The sequence below is a fragment of the Neocloeon triangulifer genome, unplaced genomic scaffold (assembly GCF_031216515.1).
Source record: "Neocloeon triangulifer isolate White Clay Creek 2 clone unplaced genomic scaffold, ASM3121651v1 ptg000015l, whole genome shotgun sequence".
Taxonomy (NCBI): Eukaryota; Metazoa; Arthropoda; class Insecta; order Ephemeroptera; family Baetidae; genus Neocloeon; species Neocloeon triangulifer.
The window spans coordinates 3,169,870-3,197,250 of record NW_026775557.1 but is presented as its reverse complement, the minus strand read 5'-3'; the positions used below and the strand labels follow the sequence as shown (position 1 = coordinate 3,197,250).

Sequence of the window (27,381 nt, the reverse complement as noted above, 5' to 3'; positions counted from 1 at the left end):
ACGGACGGCAGACTGGCGCGGGTGAGAGTCGCCAGCCCTTTTTCCCCGAGCTGAAAAAATCTTGTTCTTTTTATATACAATGCATTTCGTGCGAAGGGTCTAACTTTATATTTACATGGGAATCGGCGCCGGCCTCGTAAACGCCGTCTGGCGCGGCCGAAATCAAAAAAGACAGCGGGCGAAATCGCTTTTCACGGCTGGCAAAAAAGGCACCCCAACGGCCTCTATATTGGTTTTAGGGAAAAGAAACAAAAACCAAGGACACGCAGGGATGGAGCAGGAAAAAATCTGTAAGGCCTTAATTTATTAGGGGTCCTTTTTAATAATAAAAAAAAATTCACTTGTGCAATAAAAAAAAAATAAAAATAATTGAATTTCAAGAGTGATATGATATATTTTTAATTTTTGAAGATATTAGCTAATGCACAAAATTTTCAAATCCAATTTATAAATCATTTCATTATTTTAACTAAATTAAAGAGGAGCTTCTGGTATCTACACTGATTGTGAGAAAAATTATATACTGAATTGTTTCCTTTGAGATCAATGTTCATTATCTTGATTATATATATTTTTTCAACTCAATGAGGTTCATAAAAACTGATAAAAAATTAATTTGATAGAATATTCATCTGATGAATTTCATCAACTTGCATTAGGCAAACTTGGAGAAAATAATTATTTTTGAGAAAATTCCCGTATGATTGTGTTAATTTTGAAAAATTCATTTCTCCCAATGATTTCAAATATTTCTTACAATTTCTTGTACGTCATTCTCACAATTGTGGCATAAGAAAAAAATTCCCCTAAACTAATGCTAATATAAAGAAAAATTATAATTTAAATGAATATAAATGTTTTTTTTTATCAGAAGCCCCTTCTTAATTAATATTTCATTTTGCATTTTCCAATAATTAGGTTTTTTTCTTCCTTTTTCTCCCTTCTTTTTCAACAAGAATTTTCCTAGCGAGGACGTCAGGTGAGCAGTGCTGCTGACCCTCTTTTTTCTGCAACTTGAGAGCTTGTTAAAATGTATTGCATGTCGCACTTTTATGACCGAGTGTGCTGCCTGTCGGACACAAACAATAATATAATGCAGGGCGGCTGACGATGCGAGCTCACGTCCGATATTATATTTGGCACACTGTCAGGATAAAGCAATAAATATAAATTTGCTCGTTCTTGGCCGCGCACAACATGTGTTCGGGAACCATTTTAATGACTGGTCGGTGAGAATGAGAAAAGACGTAAAAGGAGATTTTCGAGAAAAGCTGCTTCTTTAACAAAAAAACCAATTCATCTCTGATTTGAATTTTTTACAAGTTGCGAGGCGTGACCGCATCTGCAGCGCTCAGTGTTTTTTTTTTTTGCATGGGCGAGAAAACGTCTGTCTGAGGCATGCACGCTAATTTATAAGCGCGTTTAAAGCGGCTCTTGCTTTATTAAACAAAACAGAGACGTAATCAGCTTCGAAGGGTTTTGCTCGCTCCGAACAAAGAGGGCTGCAGTCATGCTTCAGCTGCTCATGACTGCGCTTTGGTGTAAAATAATGTAAAATGACGATCGTTTCTCATGGATAAGTGTTGAGAGCAAGTTGAACTTTTATACAACGTGGTCTGATTTGGAGTGAAGCTAATGGCATTAACGGCTCATTTGCATGATTTGAGCAAAATAAAATAAGTAAAGCACTCAAATGGAGAGAGAGAAAGGAAATTATTCTTGATAATTTATTAATCGACAATAAACGATATTTTATCCGTGACATTTATATTAAATAGAGAGATGTAATTATTGCTAATATTTATTCTTCACAAAAAGCTATAATAAAAAAAGAGAAATAACGTAAATTTTATAAAAAATAAATGAATAAGATTTTGTTTGACGAACCAAATGTAACATAAATTTTAGAGTTCAAATTGTGTTTGTGCTTTTTGTTGAAAGATTTTAAACATTCTGGGAAAAAGGCATACAATTTTTCCCATTTTCTCCCTTTCAAAAAACCACAATGGCTTAATCGGTTATTCTCTCGAGACGTCATCTCCGTGAGCGGCTTCTGGAGGGTAATTAACGTGTTTGCGACAGCTCAAAGGATGAATAATAATTGATGCCTCTCTGTAGTGCTGTCTTCGCCCCCGCCGGAGAAAATGGAGCCGAGCTCTAAAGGAGTTAAATCCGTCCGCCTTAGAAATTCGGGCTCCTTCGTGGGGGTCGGACTGTAAAACGAGCATTTCGGGAGCTGCTCGCTCGTTTTAGGCTCCATCACTCGTTACTTTACATCTTTTAAGGCAAGATAGCCACACAGAAATTCGCGCTATTTAAAGAGGTATGCTTGATAAAAATCTTAAAAGCGTAAAAAACAGACGTTAAACCAAAATAAAATCAAAAGTTTATCAGATTTACTTTTTTAGCTTTTTAATATATAAAAAAGGGATGTTGAAAGAGATTTAGATAAAAAAAAAAGTTCAAGGAAAATTCAATTAGATAAGAAAATAAAAACGATTGTTCTATTAAAAATGACAAGGTGGCCTAATTTCTAGAGAGTTTTAAATAAACAGTCCCTTTTGTTTTTGATTGTCAGCAGCGACCATCACTTTGGACAAAGAGAAAAGGTGCCGCCGATTTTGGCAGCAAGAAGTGACCATTGCGCCGAAACACAAACTGCTCCACCCTGTATACAGAGTGCGTGAGTCATCTCTCATTCTGGCAATAAACGCGAGCGGATTCCGACCGCACATCTCCTTCTCGCAAGGAGCGAATTTGCATGCGACAAACAAATGGCTCGAGCAACAACGCACGGATTGCGAGAGACGTTTTTATCGCCGCTGAATTTTAACGAGCTCATTTTCCAATACATCAACTTCAGCTCACACCGAGAAAGAGCACAGAGGCGTTAAAAAAAGAGCAGATTATAATCCTCTTTGTCCCCCCGCCCTGCATGTTGACACACATACTATCTACTTCTGACATAATTAAAACGTGATATGCGTCGCATCCAAGCAAGTAAAAAATGAGACGGATTTTTATATACCTTTTTGCAATTTCTTGTTTTTCATCATGAAGTTAAATTGTATTTCCCTTTGTTTAGCAAAAGTGCCAATTTTCTTATGGAGAAACAAACTTTTGAGGCCGAAGGTGTCGAGCGAAGTTTTGGTTGAGGAAGTTGGAAACGTTTTATCAACTAATACAATATTGCCACCGTCTGAGAGGCGACGAGCGACGGAGAAAGGATAAGACGGCGACGACGCGCAGTTTTATCTCGCCACCAACAAAGGATAATGTAATGAGCGCCGGGATATCAAGAGAAGCGAAAACAGGCCCACAAACAAACGACGTCTTTATCACCGCACATTGTTTCGGCAAAAGCACTCGTTGTAAATCACAATTTCAGTATCTTTTATGGTTGTTAGTTGCACGTTTCACTCAGAGACGGCGCCCTGAATTGAAAAAAAAACAGACGGGAAAAACATTTTGATAAATAGAGAGGTAAATAATTTCTGTTCAATATTTTAAATTTTTACATAAACATAATGTTAATTTATGGGGGTTTTATTGAAAATGCGCAAAGAAAAAAAGAATGGAGTACATGACAAAATTTTAACTTTCAATTATAATATAAGGAAATATTTTTTCATGTGATGGACCCTGGAGCTGTGCAAAATCGCGATCCAGACCAGTTTTGTTTTCGGATTTCAATTAATTTTTTTTTATCTTAAAGAGGAACAATAAAAAAATTTTAGGGTCATTAAAAAAATCCACTTCTTAAATACAAGTAAAAAAATATGCATTATTTTCCTATTATTTTATGTTTTTCTTGCACAGTTTAAATAAAACAACGTAAAAACACATTCTTAAAATTTTATATAAATATTATAAAATATTAATGTGCTCAAAACTAAATGATCTTTAGGAAGTGTTGGCAAAGAAATGTTAATTACTTTCAAGGTTTTAGCGTGGAACGGAAACAAACAAATAAATAATATCAATCCGCCTTCGCAAAAGCAATAAAAATTGCACTCTGAGTGCACATCTCGGATAATTTACGACCTCATCGGTGACACTCCCTTCGGACTCAATTATCACTTGCTACGGCGTTTGTTTCATATATTTGAGCCGCGCAGGCTGCCGCATGGAAATCGATTGCAATGCTCATGCACGTCTCCTCTCGCGTGTCTGCATCGTAATTTCACATAAGACGGAGAACAAGCAAGCGGACGATGCTGCCGCTGCTTCTTTTATTGCGCCCGAGCGAGTGTCCGCGCCGCCGAGACACAGGAATGCAGAACCCTGGAGGTCGATCACGAACCAGTACATCCCGATGTGGCAATTCGCTTGTCACGACTGATCATTTTTCAAACGTCGACTCATCCTACATAGAAGAATAAAATTTAAACAAAATTACATATAAATAAATTTTTAATTAACTTTATTTAAATTTAATTTCCTCTATTTATCTTATCAAATTTGACTCAGTGCTTTGAAATAGTGTGGGGGTGTGGGAATGTGTTCAGAACCGCCCAATTTCACGTGTGACTGGAATACGCGATGAGCACACCGGGTTGCATCCGGTGCCATAGTGTGTGCTCAGCAGCGAGTGGTGCTGCTGCTGGACGGATAAATTACAGTCGACTCGCTGGCTGCGTACAGCTTTTATAATACTCTGTCTACTCGGATACGCGTCGGAAAATTATACACACCTGCGCGAGTTTTGCGGTTGCCACAAAAAAAAATGATCATCCAGTCACAACAAGGGGAAACGTGAGACAACCCTTCCGTGATAGATGGACCGAGACCAAAGCTGGACAGAATTTAAGCACCGACATGAAACTTCCCGAACATTTTCTAAACAAGAGACTTTTAAAAATATTTAAGTTTTGCCATAAAAAAATAATATTTAAATCATATTAGATAAAATTAAACCGCAGCAGTAGATTTTTAATTATTAAATTTCTATGAATTTAATGCTGATAACTAAAAAGCTTGTCAAACGTAGTTGAGATTGTAGAATTTGTATGTGTTTTGTTCTTTGTAAGCACTTTGTATGTTGCAGAGATACTGCACCAGCAACACTCGGGAGGTTTATTGATTAAACAATATTGTACCTACATTAATATATGCACCATAAAGAGCCACTTGAAATGCTCCACCGGTGCAGCGCTTGAAAAGAAGTGGCGGAATCAAAAACCCACTATTTGAATTCTTCCACAATAAAGACGGCTACATTCTCTATGAATGAAATGAATTGTGAAAAAAAACTCTAAAATTCTCCACCATAACAATGACATTTAATTAAATTATTTTCAATTTTTTTATGCATTTCTTGTTTTCCTCTATCGTTTATTGTAATTTTTACAATTTATATCAATGATGCATTTGTGCATTTGATGATCAATTGAGAAGCTTTGCAACGATGGTCTTGAACATGAAACTTATTTGAAGTCTAATCAAGCAGCCATAATGAAGTCGCACGCTCAACTCGGCAGAAATGTGATTAGTTTTGCTGTCAAAGAGCGAAACAAGTTAATTAAAAGTGAGTCGCATGGGCGCCTCGCGAATAATCGCCGCAGAGTTTAACGTCCCTTTTCTATTTAGTATTCATAGTCTGGGCTTCGCAGAGTGAACGAGGAAGCGAGAGGCCAAATTTGAATATGGGAAGAGGGCGTGTCCGCGCGGAGACAAAATCAAAACGAACGGGTTGAGTATGCGAGGCACAAACCCTTTCGCTGCTGCTTGACATTCGTCGTGGCGCGAAAACACGTGTTAATTTTTGACAAAGAGGCAAATTGACGGAAGCGAGCAGAGAGTTCGTAATTAGCGGCGCGGACACGCTCGCTTCACTTAATAGACGTCGCAAAGTTTCGAGTGGGCGCGCAGTTTATAAGCCAGATCGGACGCGCCACGATTTACACGGGTTCGAATTAAATTTAATGGCGCTACCATAAAATGACTTTATTGGATTTGTAATTGATTCCATCGAAATGTTTTCAGACCCGTTAAACAGGATAAGATTTATTGCGTCGAACCACATCTCATTTCATTTAGTAATTCCTGAGAACGGATTTTAAATTTACTTTGAAACGAAAATTTTTATGCACAGTTTGCTCATTATTTTTAATTGAACTTATTTAAATTTTCATTTTAAATAAAATATTAAAAAGAAGTAAAAAAATCTTTCTAAAATAATAAAAATATCGTCATTAACCCGGAATAATAAATGATCAAATAAATTTATTTTCCGGTTGATGACATTTTTTGTAAATCGTAAAGCAGCGGAGTTGATGTTTTTAATTACGGCGAGGGCTTTTAAGCAGCATCATTACTGGGGCCAGAGCATCTCATCAACGCGGATGCGGCGGCCGAGCTTTCCCAGCGGGCAACACGCATAGCAAGTACAAAAGCCGAGTTATAATTTTTTTGTGCGTGGGCGACCACGTTTCGTCCCTCGTTATAAGACGATGACGTCTGCGTTCTTCTCTCGACCTTTCGCAGCTCAAGAAGCAGATTAATCGAGAGCGGCTTTCCATTGATTCCCGGCAGCAGGGACGGTCCATTCTCAGAACAAAGAGGCTGCGGAGACAAAACTCGGCGGAGAACTTTGCAATTATTGTCGGATTCTGAAGACGGCGTCTTTCAATTTTGTTATGCGAGAGAGTTTAAACCATTTTCGTTAATATCAGATATTAAGTTGGAATTACTTCAGACACGCAACACTTTTCTGTTGGAATTCAGGAATATTAAGAAGGAGGCTGATTAAAATCAGAAAATCGATTGCATGGCGTTGTGGAACGAAAAATGAACCCATTTGCGTAAAAAATAAATCAATAAATGTATAATTATTAAACTCATAACAATCTTATTTTTTGTAAGATTCACTTTTACCAATTAAAAAATCCTCAATAGGGTTTTGAATAAATTAAAACCAACATCTGCTGAGTCTGCGCTTTGTTCCGCAAAGAATCAGTCCGAGCTCTTCTGCCTTGCAATAAAATCATTCATCACGCTCCGAATGGAAGTTCACTCTCTGCGTACGCACTTAACTGCCTCCCGCTCTCATTGTGTTGCAGAGAGGCAGGTGAAATTGGCTCCTGCCTTTATTGTTATGACCCCGCGTCCACCACGCTTATGAATATTTCAAGAGCGTTTATTATACGCGGACGCTACTCTTTTCACATAAAATCTTGCAGTGCGCGTCGTAAAATTTTTATATATAAATCTTTTATTCTTTTTCAATGATTTTCCTTCCTTTTGCAGATAAATTTTTTATGAAAATTAATTTCCCCAGAGAGGAGACGAGCAATTAATTAATAATTAAGAGGCTCTTGGAACTTCCCACTGAATAAGAGTTTCGCCGCCATGCCGATCGGAAAAGGCGGACGAGGGGTTTTTCTTGCAATTGCGTCGTGGACGAAATTCGCTGCCGGCAGACTGCTGGGGAGCGTGGGGTAGGTACGAATATCGATCGCTCGCCGAGAGACGTATGGCGGAACGTGCCCAGAAAACACCGCCGACAAACACATGCACGCATCCGCCTCACATCCATCCGCTGCAGCCTTAAAGAGAGCAGCTCCATGAAAAATTCAGCCCCGAGCCTTGGCGGATTCAATTTTGCAGATGGAAATCGACCCCAAAAAGTGCGCATTTCCACCAAAACCATATTCAATTTTTTTCATAACATTAGAAAAAAAAATTAAAAATAAATTAAAAAAAAGCTTCAGGTTGATTAAAATTTTTAATTAAAAAAATGTGGAAATTGAATTTCAACAAATTTTGTACACTGACATTTTATATACTTTTGTGCTTCATCACCAATTATCTTGACTTAATGAATTTTACTATTGGAATAATGCTTTGTATCTTAAATTATTTGAAAAAAAAAATGTTATTGCTACTGCAAATTAATGCTTAATAAAATAAAGAATATTTGAAATTGAAGTTCACAGATGTGAAATAATCTATTTCATTGATTTGCAGGCATTGCTCAGAAAATTTTCATTTCTTTGCACAGACCAGCCAAATGGAGCAAGTTAGGCAATCTGTATATTATGTTTACTAACCGACGTTGGACGACATGAGTCACGCAAGTAGGAGTGTCCACCACGTCGGTTTGCCAGGATTGACCATTGGCAATCAAAGGAGCCGCGCTGTCTCTCCTCAGGGTCTTTTGAGCGGCGATTAAAATGCCAGTTATATAAATACACGGGGAAAAAATCTAGGACGAGGAGCAATCAAGGGCGACCGACACCTGTGCAGCCTCTGAGTTTTTTGCCGAGATTCTTTCCAAAAACGCCCATTTTTAGTTTACATTGTGTTGCAAAAAATTTTGAAAAGGAACTCTCGAGGGTTTAAAGAAGAAAAAGCAGCGAGTGCTAAGTTCGTTCCCCTGAAAGGTGCGCAACACCGCTAATTAGTATTCATTAATGAATGCACCGAGTCGAGAGGTGAGCGAACGAGCAGAGCTCATTGTTGATTCTTCGCCTCGCCGAGAGTGTCGTCCGCGTTTTGTCTCGCGCGCATCTTTCATTCTTCCACACGCGAGAGAGGAAGCCAAATATGGAGTTCCTCCAAAGAAAACAAATTTCACCTCGCTCGCTAATAGCCGCAGTACCACGCAGCAGTGACTTTTAAAACAGCGATGGATAAATAAATTTAATTTCTCCGAGAAAAAAAAAGAAATTCAACCTGTTGTTCAACTTTTGAACTGGCTTTGCTTTCATTTTGATGAAAATGATTGGGATAAAAAAAATTTAAATTTTAAATATAAAATTTTTAAAATTGTTTTTAATTTAAATGAAAATTACTTCTATTTAGATGTATATTTTCATTATTTGTGGCAAAAATGCCAACATAATATTAAAATAAGAAAAAAATGAAAAGATCTATGAAATTGTGTCTTAATAATAAATAAAATTTAATTATTATTTCTATTTCTATCATTAAATTTTGTATTTTTTTACAGCACACATCAAGAGGAGCATTTTCAGTCTTTGATAACATTATTTTATTCCAAGCGTAAATCTGTTTTGTCTTGCCTGACAAACAGTTGACGCGGCCAGTGGAAAATCGCTCAAAAGATGTGCGTCGCCGAGCGTTTTCTCGAGTGGTGAACAGGCAGTGGTGAAGCGGAGAGTAATTGGCCTCATTACCAGAGGGTGAATTTATTGATCGGCCGAATGCCGACGTCGACCGTGCAGCATAACTTACAGGGGCAGCCTCCGCCTCGCGCTAATTTGTCGTTGTTTGTTTGCTCGTCCTCCCATCCGTCCGTCCGTATGTCCCACAGTGGAATTGCACACACGCGCTCAGCCACTATCGCCCTAATTAATTGGACACGCGCGGCGAATTTAATCGCCAAAGTGATTACTTGGAGTGGGTGTTTTATCTATTTTGGGCTTTAATCAAATTATAGTTGAGCACATAATGATTAATTCCATTTTTGTGGCCAAATTTTCCACTCACCAAGGACGTAGTGAATTATTTTTAGAAAGAGACATGTTTTAAGCATAAAATGGATAAAAATAAATAAATTTTAAAAATTAAATAAAAATTATTACATAAAACTTAAAACTGAGCCAATTAATATATTTATATTTTAAAGTTATTTTTTATACAAAATATATCAATAAAAATAATTTAATTATATAAATAATCAATTTTCTTTATTTAAATCCAACTCAGTTTGATTAATTAGATTGAGCAGCCACTTTTATTCACTGAAAGCAGTCATGGGATGACGTTGAACGCTTGGTTGGCAAATCCTCCCCTCATTACAATTCGCACGCAGCGGTAGTCGCGGCGCGCTTGATTATCCGCATTCATTGATTTCCCTCGACATAATCAAAAAGCAGGAAGCAAGGCAAAATCGATCCGCTCCGGATTCGTGGCAATTTTTTTTTCGCGAATCGCAAGGCGTGGTCGGTCCGCCGGCCGGCTGCAGCATCAGATCGATGCCGAGTGCAGTCGCGGCTGCTGCATAATGCGCGGCTGAAGAGGGCCAGCGCTTTTGATGTTTTTGCATTTTATTTTTCTCTCAAGGGAATAAGAGCACGTCGCAGTTGAAAACTGACACAATGAAACAGAGACCCACATCCGGCACACAAAACAGCCTGGTCGATTTGAAAGTTGAATGTGAAGAACTTTGTAAGCAGTTTGAGAGAAACAAACCATTTAAAAATTTAATAATTTGAATTAGAATTAAATGAATTTGAAACTTTTTATATAATATTTATTTCTTCTTATTTTTATAAAAATTTATCAAGAAAGAAGAAATTGGGACAATAATTGCATTTTGTGAAAATTAAACAAGGAATTCCTATTACCTGATAATTTTCCATTGTTAATAATTACATAAAAAATATCAATCCAAAATTAAAGAATTCAACTTTCCAATTTAAAGCTTATAGCAATAATTGGCAATAATAAACCAAATTCATCAGGTTTTACAAAATTCTGCAGTTTTGGTGCTAGTCTGTACAACAATTAAGATTTCGATTATTGTAATTAAAATTATTTTAATTATGTAAAATGTGTTGTTACCATTTTGGAGAGATAAACAATTACAGTAATAACAAAGTCAACGAAGGGAAAAATCTTGATTTAGTTGATTTTGTAAATATAAAAATTCTTTTGTCACCAAGCAACAACATGATGGTTGGTCGGAGCCGATCATTAGTCAAAATGCGATCGGTGCGGGGATTATTCGCGCCCCAGCTCCGTCAGAAATGGACACCCAAGCGAGTGCGCAAGTGATAAATGAAAGACGAACCGGCGCCGCCAATCCCTTTTTAATGAGCAAACATTCGTCGGCGGATTGGGTTTCGTTGGCGCGCAAAAGTGTGCGTGTGCAAATGCGAGCGTCGTGCGATGAAATTCGCAGACGACGCGTATTGATCCGCACACAGCAGCACACTGACACAATGTCGGGGGCGAACGAAACACGCCGCCAGGGTGCGGTCACTCGCCCGCCCCTCTGGCAAACCTTTGCAAGCAGAAGATCGGCCCATGCGGAAATTGTTGCGGAATTCCGTCGATGCGTGAACGAGATTTCTGCGGAGAGAAACCAAGTGTGAAGAAATTACCCATCTTTGATCTTAAAAAGTCTCTAATAAAAAATTGTACTTAAGATTTAATTGGTGGAATTGATTAATTCAATTTGATAACTTTATCGTGAAAAAGAGCCTTGGTTTTGAAATTATTAAATAATTATTTCCATAAAATATTAAAATGCATTAATAATATTCAATTCCACAACATTTTATCATTTTTTTAGAATTTCCTTTTTCCTGCTGACGATATTTTTTTTACAAATGTATAAAAAAAGGAGTACAAAAAGTAAAGTTTTTCATGCACGCCATTTTTACATTTATTTTGGGCCAACCGGATAATAATCACATTTCCTTGTGTAAAAGTGACAAAAAATGTTTGCGGCTTATGTTTTAATCCACCCCGGTGGCAAAATTGATTAACCTGCGCGTTGCCCACCGTTAAATATGACATAATTCCTCGGTTGGCAACGCGCCAAAATTTCTGCTGACGCAGCACCACAAATTTTTCGCTTCGATTCGTGTCAACGTCTGTGCGAAAATTTAATCACCCCCGAGAACATTCGAATGCCGCAAAACGGAGCAAGTTTCTCACACGCCCGCAGAGGTCAAAGGTCGGCTCTGAATAAAACAAATTCTCAGCTGACGCTTTTGTGCGCAGCGCCCGAGTCAGTTTCGCTGTATGGGAGTTTTTTCCCAGCTTGAGAGGCAAAAATTAAAAAAAAGCGACTCTCTCTTATCTGGAGACATTTTATTTTATTTCCTCTCCTTTCAAAAGGAATTTCTAACCTGTTTTTTCATTTAATTTTCTGCGTTTGAAACTTTCAGATTGAATTGGTCCAAGTGGACGTGACTATTTTGTTTTGGAGAGAGGGCAAAAACTGCGCACCAGTGTGTGCTTGGCGAAGGGAAAAAGGGTCGGAAATCGATATCGAGTTCCACAACCGAGGTGAATATGTACCGACCTTATTGAATTACCTCTCTCACTCTTCGTCACTCAGATGCACAACATGAACCATTTGATATTCATACGCCGACACCATCAACTCTGCGGTTTGGCGCGGCAACTTTTTATGGCCTCCCATTTAATTATCACCCAGCATCATTGTCAGTTTCATTTTGAAGTGCATTTCCACTCTAAAATTATGAATCTGAATATTTAATTTTCCATTTCATTTCACTGACTGCTCTTTTGTCGACCAATAAAATATTAATTAATAAACAAAAGTCGGTGTTAATCTTAAAATTTTTAATCTTAATTCAGTTTTCTGTGAACTTGACTTCAGAATAAATAAATGATCGCTTAGAATATCCTGAATGTTGAAATATTTATCACGAGAATAGAGAAGAAATACATTCAAAAAACCTTTTTTGTTAAAATAATTTAATAAAATTTACTCCCAAAATTAAATTTACAGTATTTATCCATTTTTTCCTTGAAAAAAAAATATTGAAAGCCAAAAAGAAAGGGTATAATTTTGGCGAGCACCCATTTGTTACTAATTGCGATTGGCTCGATTGTTCATTAATGGAGCGGACTTTTTCCTTTAATTATCGATGGCGGATGTTAACGTAAATTGGTGTTTTTTTTTCTTTAATGGGAAACATTGAGCGCGAAAGGTGAATTTCGGCGTGTTGATTGCAGCCTTATTTTTATAAACGGACGCAGCAAGATAAAATAAATAAGGAACGCCGGCGAGGGAAAATAACCCGTTCGACCCACACACACACTGCGCGGAGCAGTTTTAATAGCTCTCCATCTTACGAGAGAAAAAATCATGTTATTTATGTGCATCTGCTGGAGTCAAAAATCAAAGTTGGGAGGAAACAACAACTTCCTCCTATAAGTAGAAACAATGGCTTAAAAAAACCGGAAAAACCATTGGAATCAGCTGCTTAAAAATAAGTGTTGGCTTTTGGAAGAGTATTTACAATGATTTATAAAATATCCAATCTCTATTAAAATAAAAATATTGTGGAGTAATTTCTAAATCTGATTCTTTCGTTACATTAATTATTATATAAGTAAAGAATTGAATTCCAGCTCAAATTTCATTATTATTTTTATACAAAAAATGATATACAATATTTGCCAATTAAGAAAATGCTGCGTGAGGAGCATATGACATTGGTCATCTTTAAGATTAAAATCTTTGTTACACAACACAAGAATAGTAGTAAAAATTAATATTAATTAATTTTAAAATATTCTAGATTTGTGTACACAAATCTTAGCAAATATGTTATTTCTTTAAAAAGTTAAATAAATAAAATTAATATTATTACAATAATTTATTAAATAAATAAAAAAGCGTGTCAAGTTTAAATGTTCTCAAATAACATTTAGTTAAAAAAAAGTTATATTATTTTTTATATTCTATAAGATTATTATGTATTTGCATGATTTTTTTTTTATAGAAAACAATAAAAATTGCCAATTCTCTCCGTCTCTCCCTAAAGAATTTTTAAAAGAATGACTAAATTTCAATTTATTATAAATTTCAATTAATTAACGCAGAATGATGTGAAAATTTTTTTAATTTTGAAAATTTTACTCGGCGCGAATTGCGCGTACAAGAATGGAGAAAAAGTTGGCAAAGGTCCAGCAACAAGTCTACTCACGCCTCCAAGTACTGGAAGACCCTGTAGACGGGCCGCCTGTAGACAAACAAGTTGCCATCCACCCTTTCCATGGCGTCGGAAGAGCGGCGGGCGGGCGGGCGGTCGACCGACCCGTCGAGGAGCTGCGATCGCTGCAGGGACCGAACGCCGACTGCCGTTTCCCACCGACGAGCGCGGCGGACACAAACGCCACGCAGAGCGAGCAACGAACGGGGCGTGCCTCCGGCCAGACTGCACGCCGCCGCCCCGCCACACCCTGCGGCCACCCTTGCACGCACCTTTCCACCCCTAAAACCCGCCGCCGATCATTATGAATTTCAGTCCGTTCAAAAAACGCCTCCTTCCCAGACTGTTAATTCATATTTAAATAGAAAATATTCAATTTTCAGAGTTTCATTAAAATCACTATGAAATTTTTGAAATAAATCTATAACTGGATTTAATTAAAGCCTTAAAACGTCACCCACTTTGGGAACTTTTTTGTTAGTCAATCATTTTTTACTTACAACATTATTATTTTATGAAATAAATTATTAGAAATCCGAATCCGTTTTGAAAAGATTTAAAATTTCCGATCAATTTTTTTTAAATTTGGACATTTTTATTCGTTTTCCGAGCATTGGTTTTCTTGGTCAGTTCCTGAATCCATGTTAAGATTTGTTTGAAAAATATTATTAAATTTATTTATATACGGCAGTTCCTCAATAGTTCTTGTATAGTTACGTTTCAACTGTTTCATAGAAAAAAGTAGGTGTATTGTTAATTAACTAAAAAAAAACAAATATTATTATTTTGGTCAAATAAGTGTGCCTGAATATTAATCTGTAAAATTAAAAACATTTTCTCTGTGTTGAGCGGGTTGAGAACGTGAGCAATTGTCTTGCAAAAATACTTTACCTTTTATTTTTTTATATTATTGGTATTTCTATAAAATACTAGTTTTATTTCAATTAACCGCTTGAGGGTTTTTTAAACACCCAGAAGAGTTATTTTCATAAAAATGTTTTGTTAATAATTTTAAACTTTGATTCCCAAAAAATAATAATTTTCAAAAATTCAGCAAATTTACTTCAAAACACAGGAAAAATCAAATTTTTCTCATGCATTTTACTAACAAATTAAAATAACTTTTCTGTGTTTAATCCTGGCAAGACGCATTAATTGACCAAGTTGATTAAGAAACTAATCACGATCAAAGCATGATTAGATTGTGGATTTTCTAATTTAAGATGAAAATGTTATAAAATGCGTAAAGTGGCAATCAATGTTTTACATAGGATTGTAATTTAAAATCAATCTTAAGCATACAAACTTGCGCTCGAACAACAAGTTGGGGAGCTTTTTTGCCCCGGCAGCAACTTTAGGTCAGAAATAGCCCATTTTGCCGGAAACCGGCGCAGCGGAGAGTAAATATACTCCTTCCTGCTTCTGTTGCTCTTTGCTTGCTTATTTTATCAGGGTTTGCGACAAAACATGCTTGTCTGCCCTCAAGTGCCGTCGCGTGTATCAACTTTTGGTGCTCGTTGGCTCAATAATTTTGGTCAAAATTAAAATTTGAAGAAAAAAAATAAAATTACATGGAAATTTAAAGAACCTGTTATTTAAAATTTTATTCCACAAAAAAACTAAATATTTATGGAAAGAATACAACTGTGCTTTTCCGATTTAAAAAGCAAAATATTAAAAAAAAAATTTAACTTTAATTTTGAAGACCACCTATAAAATGTAGAGTGGCTTTAATTATGAAAAAGAAATCTATTGATAAACTTTTTTTTTAAATAAATAGCGACTAGTTAACATTTCAGTTTTATCAATAAAGTTTTTGTAAAATTTTTAAATTGTGCTAATTTTTTACAGCTGCGGAAACAGTTTGTGTTTGATTCGTTTATTGCCGTGCAGCCTTGGTTCGATTGCATTATTTCACGGCGAATGCTGGTTGTTTTTTAGCGTCTCGCTGCTCTCACGTGACCAAAATAAAACTGTCCGTGGTGGCATCGTGTGTGTGCACCACAATCCTTGCTAACCCGCGCTCATTGTGGGAGGTCAAGTTGGGGGTCAGTCGAGTCTAGTTTTGATTCGCACTTTTTCGCCTCGCAAATCGCACGCAGAATTTCCTCGTAAAACGCTTTTGCATTACAATTCGCGGAAATAAAATATATAAATGAGTCAACAAAAGAAAGAGTTCTACTTACGAATAATCTCACTTGAGTGCAGCAGAGATGAGACGCTGGTCGACACCACTTCGTAGTTGGCCCTGAAAAAATTGACAGTCAATTATTTTGTTTTAACAGCAAAACTAGATTAAATCTATTGGCAAACGATAGTGTAAAAATACAAATATTGTCCTTCTGATAAGACACGTATCTCAAACAATGACATTTTTTAATAATTATAAAAAGTGACTTTAAAAATCTTCTATAAATTTCTTCAATTTTTCAACTTATGTTCTATTAAAACTGTGAAACAAAAAAATTAAAAGCACATTTTTTTAGCGGAAAGAATGCCGTGGGGGATGGTAAAAGTGAGAGCAGATTTTCGATGACTCCGTCTAATGAGTTCGTGCGACCAAAACATTGGCCCTTTTTAAGCCCAAACTAACCTAGCAAAGTCCAATTTTGGTCGGCCCTCCGCGGGATGAGTGATTCCGAGAATTCGTGAACCTCTGCAAGTTGTTGAAAACGGCGACGAAGATCAATGGACCGATGAATTCATTCAAAATTCACTTGTGTTTTGACTCACAGACCACCATAACCGAGAAATCACTCGTGCACTTAGCAGATCGGCCACTAACACGTTGGAGGCAGCACCTGTCACGTTATCACAAAAGTTGGCGCGGAACTAAAAGCAGGAGGGAGGGAGGGGGTGAAGGAAGAGATCTGATGATGTGGCCGTGGCTGATTAATTTAGTTATAATTATTAAATTATTTTACTTTTATTCTTCCTGATCAATGCAAAACTTGGAAGTACATAAAAAAAGGGGAAAAAGGGTTAAAATGTGGCATATTTCGGGTAAAACGCTTGACATCATAAAAGTACTTGGCCGCGCGGGTAAACCGTAAACCAACACCAACACTATCAAAAGAACCAAAAAGAACATTATAAACCGGAACATACAATATTATTGCAACCAAAGTAAATTTGCTGCCAAAAACTAATGCCGTTTCATTAATTTTATTTTTAAATATTTAGCTTTTCTGATGTACTTTACTGAGAGTATTTGAGAGCGTAAATGAAATGAACAAATTAATTTATTGAAAAATAAATAATAAATCAGTTAATCAATAACTATCCCTATGCAAGTAAATTATCTTAGATATGTCAATTACCTATTTTTTTTTAATGTTATCATTTGATATAAAAACTCACCAATAATTTTATTCGATAAGAAACCGTCAAAAATAGTTTAAAGCTTATTATTTTCATTCATATGAGGAAGAAACAAAACTTTGAAAGAAACAAATATTTTATAATAATTATTAACATAATTTTTTTTATTGTTTTATATTATTTATCAAAGCGATAATATTTTACTCTACAGACTGGCTAGTTTGTGTAATTTTCTTTTACAAACGGATTTTAGAATTCTTGAATAATAAAATGAGCGTAAAATTCATGGTAAATGTTCAAACTTATTTTGGTTTGCAAAATTCTATTGCAATGAGCCTGACCTTAAAATTAAATTTTTATTTTAAACGGTTAAAAAAAACGTTCTTATAAGCCGTGGAGACTCCAGTGTTGTGTGCTTCCCTCTCAGAGCGTTGTGTCGAGTGATGGTTGGTTGGTGCGCGCGGTGGTGGCGCCTCGACTGGCGCGCACCGTCCGCTCTCCAGACTTTGGTACACGCGGGTTGCTCATTCTCGCCAGCAACTCTGGTGCATCTGGACTATCAATTCTGCAAGTTGCCAAAACGCGGTCTCGGCGGCGGCGGCGCGTCTTCGCTGTGCGGTCGGTGACTTTTTGTGCTGTGACCCTTCTCGGATTCGACCCTTCTTTGGATTGTCAATTAGGACAAAATGATTCCGGAATTAGTCAAGCTACTCGCCTTACTGTACCTTTCAGGTAAGTCGAATTACTTGGTTTTTCTTTACTTTCTCGCGAAGATTTTATAAATTCAAAATCAGATAAAAAAGGAAATAAACAAAAATTTTTAATAATAAATATAATAGTGTATTAAATCATGTTAGCATAATTTTAAACACATAATTTTATTTTTCATTACATAATTATTTTATTTATTTTTTTTAATTTTCAAATATCTTTTTTATAATTAATTTAAGTATAATACTATAATATTTTTCAATTAAAAACGCCGTGTTTTGTTATTGACTTGCTATGACAAACAATGAAATAAAAATTTATAAATATGTTGTCGTTACAAATAACAAGTTGAAATTAAAAACTTATGTTTCATGGACCTTACGGGTGGTTTAGATTTATTCTTGAATAATTAAGCTCCTTCATGAGTAAATAATGTCAACATTAATGAGAAAAAATCAAAATACATGTTAAGCTTTTCTTATAGAAACTCACAATATTAAAAATAACTTTTCTCTCAATCATGGGTGACATTAGAATGAATGTAATTGTTTGCATATTATATAATATGCTGTCCAAGAATGATATCAAAGGTAAATAAGTACAATATTTGACTATGCTTGATAAAATTAAGTCACACAAATTGTGACAAATTGAAATTGTATAGGAAAAGTGCTATTTTATATTAAATACCTATAATCAAGTTTTATTATTATTTTGATCAGAAAGGAACACTCCCCTGACATTCTAATTGGAAAAGAAAATAAATTCAAAAATAGCTTCTTTGCACTTTGAGAAGTTGAATTGCAAAACAACACATGAGACCACAACTGGCTATTGCTAATATTTCTCAACATGATGGTCTGACTTTCTGTTTTCACCTCCTAAAAGTGCGAAGAAGTTCTTTTAAATTATTTTTGTTTAATTAAAAATTATAAGCATAGCTTCGATTACGGAAAAGCTTATATTCTACGCAAAAAATTTTAACTCCAGAGCTCTCTGACAAGTCTCAATTTTTTACTGGACGACAGAGGGCATCACACCCACTTGCATCCACCCGCTGACGATTTCCTCAACGATGTGTGGTGGGTGTAATTGAAAAAAGTCAGGTAGTAGCAATGACGGAAATTGTAATGGCTGAAGTTCCTATTTTAATGCCGGGACACGTTTATTCTTAATGACAAAAGCGCTCTCTTAGGAATATTAGTTTTAATTTATTGCCACGGCTTCCTCTCTGCGCGCCGCCCGACGAGTCTAGAAATGGAGATGTTTCTAATTTTAATTGCATTCGTTGGGCCGAATATTGCAGTGAAAAGAGGCTGATGACGTTCAGAAACCTTGATGTGGGGATTCAATTGACTGCACGATCGAATACTTGCAGTAATTTTATTTGCAAACGTGCGAAACCTTTCAAAATATTATGTATGCAGTCTCAGGAGGCTTGAAAACGGCAACACCGCAAAAAAAATCGCAGCAAAGATATTTCAAAGCATTGTCTTGGCATGTATACAAAAAGAAATTTATTTAAAACTTTTGATAAATGTTAAAAATATTTTCACATATTTATAGATTTCAGTTTTATTAATATTCTAATGACATTCTAAATTTAATTTTACAGCAGGTTTTATTTTTGACCGACGATGATGATTAAACCCGTCACAAGCCTTAACTTATGACGTGAAAAACTCAAATTTTATTACTATTAGCGCCAACGGCAAAAAGTCCTCGCGCACACATATTGTGGCACATGTTCGCTCTGAATTTTTTGTGGCATTTTTATATTAAGACGATATATGTATTTGAAGGAAGCCCAGTTGCTCGCTCAACTTGTCCAAGGAATTTATTGGTATCAGATGTTTTTACGGCGAAACGAAAAACGCCTCGGCTCGTCACTGCACATGTCGCGAGAGCGAGTCTCAAAATCAAAAACTCACAACTCGAAAGCGCGAGAGACTCGGCGCACTCGTCTCGCTCGCTCTCTCGCGGGGTTGTTTCATCTTTTTGAGGTAATCGAGAGAGAGGCACGGTGCGTGTAGCATTAAGTGGCACGGCTGCGTGTGCTTTTTATAAAAACACGCGTGTTCTCTCGTATTTCCAAGTTGTATATTCCGCCGGGGGAGAGAAAAACAATGCTATGGCTGCCGAGTAAAAATACCGCAATCAAAATAAAGACGCGATGTCGACGGAGATCCATCCGAGTTTTGAATTTAAATTAGTGTCACATCCAAAGCAAAGCCCTCTATCCACAAAGAGACACACGGCGGAAAACCACTCACGTGAAAGAAAAACGCTGCTCGTCGGAATTTTTTTACACGCAGAGTGGAGACGCAAAACCGCGGTGAAACAAGGCAAATTTCCTCTTTTTGTGCACTTGCAACTCAATTTCCTGGGCTTTTCTGTGCTCACTTTAATAATACCACATTCAGCTTCCAAGCGAAGAATAACATTTTACAAAGCAAAGAAAGTCTACAAAATCAATTTTGTCCTTTGCAAAAATTTATAATTAGGAAAGATATGCACTGAATATTAGATACACCAACAGTAAGGGAAAAATTGAATTTTTTTAAATACATGTTCAAAAGAAACAAAGATTCAATCATATATTTGATAATTTGCAGTTTGATCAGAAAAAGTATAAAGAGATAAATTCAGACTACAAAAATTGTTATATTTTGGAGTCGTCCCAATCTTAGATTAGCAATTAAATTATGTTTTTGCAGACATATTAAAAAAATAATACAACTTACTTAATGTATAACTTATGGTCAAAGACATTTAGTATTTACAAAAATGACACATCACCTAACATGTAGATACGTTTTATATATTATATAATTAATATTTAGTTTTAAAAAAGAATATAAATATTATTAATCAAGACAATTAAAAATATATCCAAACTATAAAAAATAGTAAAAATTTAATGTTTTTTAAAAATTACTAATAAAATAAAAGTTTAATATAATATATTGCGGTAAATATATAAGTTTTTGCAATAACTAATTTTAATTATATTTACAAAGACAAAAAACAACTTTACTTAGAAGTAAATAAATGTGCGTCTAGACATTTCCTTGTTACACAACAACATTCCTGAGCCGTGTAAATAATTTAGGGGTTGGAGCAGGTGTGCTTGTCTGCATTTTTATTATTTCACGTTGCTGGAAGGCTCATGACTGGCGTTGCCGAATATAAAAAGCTGCAGAGCGCGTGTGTGTCGTGTTGTGCTTCTTTTTCTTTCTTTTAATTGCCAAGGGAGAAAAGACAATTAGGAAAGAAGCTAGGCATTATTATGTTTTCCCGTCTCAAATCTCTCCCCGGCACGCAAGTCGGACTTTCTTGCGCGCATTTAACCTAGGCTGCTAAAACGATTTGTACTTGGAGTCTGTCGTCGTCCCTCTGCGCAGATTTTTTTGCCTTCGCGAGAAATCTCATTAGCGACGAAACGCATTCCCACTTGACCTTCCGACTTATACTTAACAGACATGCCTCATTACAACGGGTCGCGCAAATGCACCTGTGCTCGCGCCCACTCAGCCGGGGCAACAACAAATTTGCTTTGCAGATTTTCGCAGAGAGCAGAGAATTTAAATTTCACGCTTGGCCCGCTTGATAGAATTTCTTGCAATGACACACTTCCGGAAAATTTATTTACCCGGGATTTTTTTTCGCATCAAAGAAAATAAATATTTTCAAGATATTTAAAAAAAAACTAAGGATGAATTTTTAATTAATTTACAATGGCAACTTAAAATTGTTAAGTGGAAATATGATGCAAAAATAGTCTCTATTAAAAAAAAATATTATTTTTGCAGAAATTATTTCTAAATTATCTCATTTTCGATCTTGAAACATTTTTGAAGAATTATATAAAATATATTGCATATTGCTAATGATCATATTATTGGAGTTTAACGCATTAAAATTTTTATCACATTTTTTTATTGAAAACTTGAGCACTAACGAGACAAAAATTTGCTTTAACAGAGTTTTTAAGATAAAGATTTTATGCAAATGATGGCAAATAAAGCGTACTATCGCTCGTCTCAGCTCCGTCGTAAAATCTGGTTGGATGGCGATGCAACCATTTTTATTCCCTTCCGAAGAGGTTCGGCGAGGCCATCAAGCTAATAGTACGAAATCTCAGTTCGCAAAGGTTAAAGGAGAGCGGAGAGCTTTTGAGAAACTCCACACGCCGGGGTAGATAATGTGGCTTTGTGGTTTTCGGAGGAGGGCGCGGGCGGTTCCTCCTTTCAAGAATTATCTCTCGTCTCTGGGTCCCCCAGCTCATAATGCGTAATGTGCACCTGTTTACCCGGCCGGCGTGGCTTAACGCGAATAGACAGACTCGTACGCACGTCCACCGACCACACCTACTTCTCATACATACAGACACGCTTATGTACTGTATGTATTGCCGCTGTTATGTATATAAAACACCCCGAGCGGCAAAGCCAGACCGCCGCTTAACCCTTTCTTGAGCACAAATCCGCCCGCGTACCCAGCTGAGGCCCTGCTTTTTATTTTGTATAAGGGAGGATAAGCAAAAGAGATTCTTTCCGTGCCCCAGGCCAGATGGGATTTTTGCGCTGCTGTAAAGCAGGAAGAAGTACCCGATGCTCCTCTCTGCAAATAAGCCGGAGTTATTGTAATTTGAAAGGTTCATTATTTAAAGCCGCCTTGGAAAAACCAAATTGTTTATTTCCAGGGAGGCCATCATAAATATAAAAAAAAAAAATTAAATATAAACTTACTCCACCACTTCCATTTTTCCAATTCTTGTGTTTTTGAGAAATCTGAAGATTTATAAGAAAAAATTTAATAAGTAGAAAATTTATTGTTATGGTTTTGGCTTATTTGTCAAATTGTTACATCGGATTACATTTTTTTGCATTCAATTAAAAAATAAAAAATATATTAATAAAAAATAAGACATGTTTGTCAACCGCACAACCGCTTGCAAGAAGTTTGATTTTAATTTTTTATTTTTGTTTTTGAAATTTAATCTCACTAAAAAGAAAATTTAAATCATGCGCAACATTGAAATATCTTCTTCATCTCTGAAAAAACCACATAGTTAAAAATGAATAGATAATAATTAATTGGAGAGTTTATAATAAAGCCTATTATGAAAAAGCAATAGGGTAACAATGTCCCTCGTGAAGTCTTCTCGATCGTGTCTCGCATTAAAGGCGCGCACAATTTTTGAATCCCCTGCTTGATGGGAGCTCTTTAGGGGCCAATAATTGGTGCGCCGTTTGCTGCAGGAAGGCTTCTTTTCAGCAGGCACCCCTTGCTTGCTGGCAAAAGGCGCTCGAGTTTCATCGAGAGAGAGGAAAAGATTGTGACATCATGTGCGCAGCGTCGAGAGTGTATTAAATTTTGAATAAACGCTGACCCTGCCGATCGAATTATGGGATGGGAAGAGACACGCCGAAGATTGTGAACGACGGCATTGTCTGAGCTCGACCGGCGTCTAATTTTTTTTTCAAGGGACACCTGATACGGCCGCTCTTTTCTGACGGCGTGCACAAGTATTCCATTGAAAAGAATGAGAGCATACATTCATATTCATATCAAAGTGGAGAATAATGATGGAGCTTCTGCCTCTTTTTACTCTCTCTCGGGCTGTGTGCAAGTAATGTGCGCTGCTCATCGCGGCACAGGACGAGAGAGAGCTTTTTGTGGACACATGCATCGCCCGCCCCGTTTGATATCTCGTGGGTGTGTGATTGATGTGGGGCCGGTCGATATTTTTCTTCTAAAAAGGCACAACTTTCGTTTCGCACAGAGTGTCCTGCCTAAAGAGTTTTTATTTCGCTTTCCGCCACAGTTTAATCTGCCCGCCGAATTTATTTTGCCACTGCTGCGGTCTACAGAGGTCCTTTCCCAGGGAAAATAATTGTTTTTCAGCAGGCGAGGCCTTTGAAGTGCCAGCGCTCATCCATTTTATCAGAAATTCCATCGGATGAGCTGGGAAAAAATTTATAAAATATAAAAAACCTTTTAAAATAACGTTCATCATGAGCACACGAATTGGGCAAACATTTATCCTGAATTCAATGACTATAAATTTTAAAAATAAAAATCTTGAAATTAGTTTTTTTTTAAACTTTTAAAATATGAAACAATATTATTCCATAAGAGACTCCAGAGGGGAGTTAGTGAAATTTAAAAGTTTGCGCGGCTTGTAAAAGTCTCAAATTAATTAATCCGTTTATGTAAAATCATAATTTGATTTTAGAGAAAGCGCGAGTTTGAACGCACAATCAGAGCGATCGTGAGATTTGCAGAGCTCAAATGCAGACGCTGCGAATATAAATTTTCGGCAGCTTTGACTTGGAGAACAAGAGTCTGGAAATCAATTTCGACAATTAGTCTCCAGCGGGTTGATTGCATTATCAGTCTCGGTCGCCCCTTCTCCGACGAATCACCCATCAATTATGTAATAAAAGGCAAGCTTGCGTTTCCGCCCTGGCCCATCACATTGCATGCAACAATAAGCTCCACCCGCCCATCGCTTAGCTTAATAAAGGCCCCCACGACAATCGAAATAGAAAAGCGTGCTTGACTTTCGCAGACGAAACTAGAGTCATTTTGGGATCGAGGTGCAATAAATCTAGGAAATGCGTGGTTCACTCTGACGAGTCATGGAAAATGACTCGGAGTTGCAGTTCACGAACGATTTTTTTTCTAATTTAATCACAAGGCCAAATTTTGCACAGGAGAATTTTATCCCCAGTTGCCCTGAACCGAGAGATGATGTGTGTTTGGGCAAAGGCGTTATGGGTCGTCAATTTTTTTTTCGCAAATGGACCGCAAAACACGAACGCGGTGCCTCTTCAGCGCAGTGGCTTTAACTCACGAGCCAATTTGAATAATTCAACGCCGTCCGAGGATAAATGATGTGGCTGCTGCGCTGTGGAAAATTTCACGCCGCGTTACTCGCATCATTTTTGCTGGCACGCTCCGACAAATGTTCCTACATACATTACCAACACACTCACACGAGAGTTTAGTTGTGAATAGAGGATAGCGCGGGGGTACGCTTAAATTTGTTCTCTTGGACTTGGAAAATTATATTTATTTCATTTTTCTCCTGTTGCAAAATTTTTTCACTTAACATTCATTTTGATAAAATTTTATTTCCTAATTTTTGAATTAAAAAAATTATATATAGCTTTATATACAATGAAATAATTCAAATCCTAATTATTAATTTGTAAAGAATTGTATATCTATTGATAAAAATATAAAATTTTTCGTTCGTTTCTCAATTTAAAATCAATTTATTTTGTTTGCAATGTCCTTAATTAATTAGTAATTTCCTTATTACATGAAGCATAAAAAATAAAATGCAATAATATTTTATTTTGATATGCGAGGCAGCAGTTTTGCGCGGATCCCCAGTGGGTGTGTGTGCACAGCGTGCTGGCGCGCGGTGCATGATGAGGTCCCTTGACATTCATCCAGTGACCCAGACACGAGATGGTTGCTGCGCGCGAGCTTGGCGTTGATTTGACAATGAGCGATGAGGTCTGGGTCAATTTCGCACAACCCGAAATTTGTTTGCTCGTGGGAAGTAAAAAAAAAACGAGCTGCTATGAGTCACTCTTGCTGCCAAAGTCCGACCATCCTCTTTGCCAGTTAGGTCGAATTTCCGCACGAGTTTCCACGTCAAAGAACCGTAAAATTGATTGAGCTAATGAGAATCACCAATAAAACGCTGAACGGTTCTGCCGATCAAATTATATTGGTTTTCAATGACGCTTTACTAATTACATGACCAAAAATATTTGCGTCACTGGAGGAGCGGCTTTGGCTGGATATTAAAAAGACGAATGCTCCTTTGGAACACTGTCTAAAAATACGAGCAAATTAATCGCCGAATGTTGTGGGGGAAGAAGATGCAATGACAAATACCGCAGTCAGATTGCCCTAGATTAAGAGATAAATTGGTGCCTCGCCGGCAATAAATTACCAACGTGCAATATTTCCAATCCTTTTTCTTGCAAGACGTCACTCAGAAATCAATATCATTGTATCCGCCTTTGTCCATTTCCATGGCTTTGCGTACGAAATCAATTTTGCAGAGAAACTTCTACTGGTTTTAAACCGTCATAAACTCGAGTCAATATCCGTATGAAACGTGCATCCCTTTGCAGTGACGATCAAAGTCATAAATAATGAAAATATTATGACATTAATTTTATTGACTCTGCAGTGGTGCAATTAGCACGGTGAGTGAAAATTGAGTTGGCAAATAATGCCATAATATTGCAGTGCATTTGGTGCTGCAAAAAGCCGCTTGATTAACACGGTGCTGGGTATGCAACCAGCACAACGTGATCAAATCAGCCGTTTCCACGTCGTATTTGCATAATTGAAATCGACCTTTGCAAAATTCATTAAGTCAAATTAGTGAGGTTTCACCAGGTCGACCGAGTGCATCCTGGCTAGCTCGAATTACAAACTGCGGCGCAAAGTGCACTCCGTGTTAATAGAGGAACAGCCGGCGGCCGATTGCTCTGCTCTCTTTTTGCCGCCGGGCGAACAGGAAATGGATGCAGCAAGAGTTTTTGTTTGTTTCGCTTCCGAATGTCGCGAGTGAGATTTTGAGTAATTAAAGAGAGCGCTCGTCTCGTCAAGAATGCCTGCTCCTCCGTGCAACTACAAATGAGACTCGCCTTGCGTTTTCCCAGTGCTTGTTGTCGTTGAAAGAGAAGATCGCTCGCTTGTTCAAATGCTACTGGCTTTGTTTTTGTTACAACTGGAGCTATGAGCTACGCTGATGGCGTTCAGCCTTGTTAACTCGCGCGCCCCACAATGCAACTCTCGGCAAAAAATGCTATACACAACCAACCCTCTCGGCTCCATTTTGCTCGATTTTGTACCCTAGGAGATTTTATCACTGTAAAAACAAAAGAGCCCGAATCGAATTTCCTGATGTGCTGTAATTGTTTATTTTTCAATTTGTTTATTTTAACATTTTCTGCCAAAACATTCTTAATGTAATATTATTTTTCGCATTTTATAAAGAAACAATAGAAAAAAGATATTCAGTATTGATTTGGAAAGCTGGAAAAGTTTTTATTACTGTTTTATGTGCATCTTCAAAGCTGAGCCCATAATCAAAAGTGAATGAGTTTTGCTGGCGCCAAATAATTCGCTGCTCGCAATAAATCAAGCAGCGGAATGTAACTAACAGCAGGTATTCCGCCATGCAATAATGATTATTGCTTTTGGCATGCGTCCGAGAGACCGCCAGTCTCGCTGGCCAGCGGCACAACCCACGCAAAAATCAAAAGCAAATCGTCATCGTCTGAAATAGGAGCACTTATCGCAGGTTTTTTTTCGATCGTCGAATTTATGAAAATGTGACAGGACAAAAAAGCTTTTCAACCACCGGCTGGCCAGCACAAAGTGGACATTCATAATGTATGTACGTGTGCTCGGACCGAATTGTAATTTAATGCGCCTGCCTTTTGAAAGCATCCAATGGCCATGCCGTGCCTGCCACAAAAAGCAAAATGAATTTTACAGCCGGGCAGGTAAATTTAAAACACAACGACAAACCTAAATTTGGCTGTCTGGCACATTTTAAGTGTTAATTACTTTTAATTGACAAATGCGCTGTATTGCAGTGATGAAACTTTTTAAATAAATAAATAATTGCAATGATTTTCAG

General features: G+C 36.9%; 2 protein-coding genes across 4 annotated transcripts in view; one reads left to right on the top strand and one right to left on the bottom strand.

Moving 5' to 3' along the window:
- The window catches only part of LOC132202774 (focal adhesion kinase 1), a 100,536-nt gene that overhangs the window by 21,151 nt on the left and 52,004 nt on the right, over positions 1 to 27,381 (bottom strand). Inside the window, exons 1-2 of one of the 3 annotated variants that reach the window (XM_059629945.1) lie at positions 16,258 to 16,419; positions 15,851 to 15,912 (exon numbers count right to left, since the gene is read on the bottom strand). Coding sequence is in view for 1 of the 3 variants with exons in the window: in XM_059629944.1 (XP_059485927.1) it covers positions 13,659 to 13,729 (71 nt within the window). In the remaining 2 variants the exon portion in view is untranslated. Of the gene's footprint in view, positions 1 to 13,658; positions 13,799 to 15,850; positions 15,913 to 16,257; positions 16,420 to 27,381 lie in introns of those variants that run through there. The other 2 variants (XM_059629946.1, XM_059629944.1) reach the window with 2 other exon arrangements.
- Positions 17,527 to 27,381, top strand: part of LOC132202776 (neural cell adhesion molecule 1-B-like) — a 42,928-nt gene continuing 33,073 nt past the window's right edge. Inside the window, exon 1 of the mRNA XM_059629947.1 lies at positions 17,527 to 17,717. Within this exon, the coding sequence (XP_059485930.1) occupies positions 17,672 to 17,717 (46 nt within the window). The 5' untranslated portion in view covers positions 17,527 to 17,671. The remainder of the gene's footprint in view (positions 17,718 to 27,381) is intronic.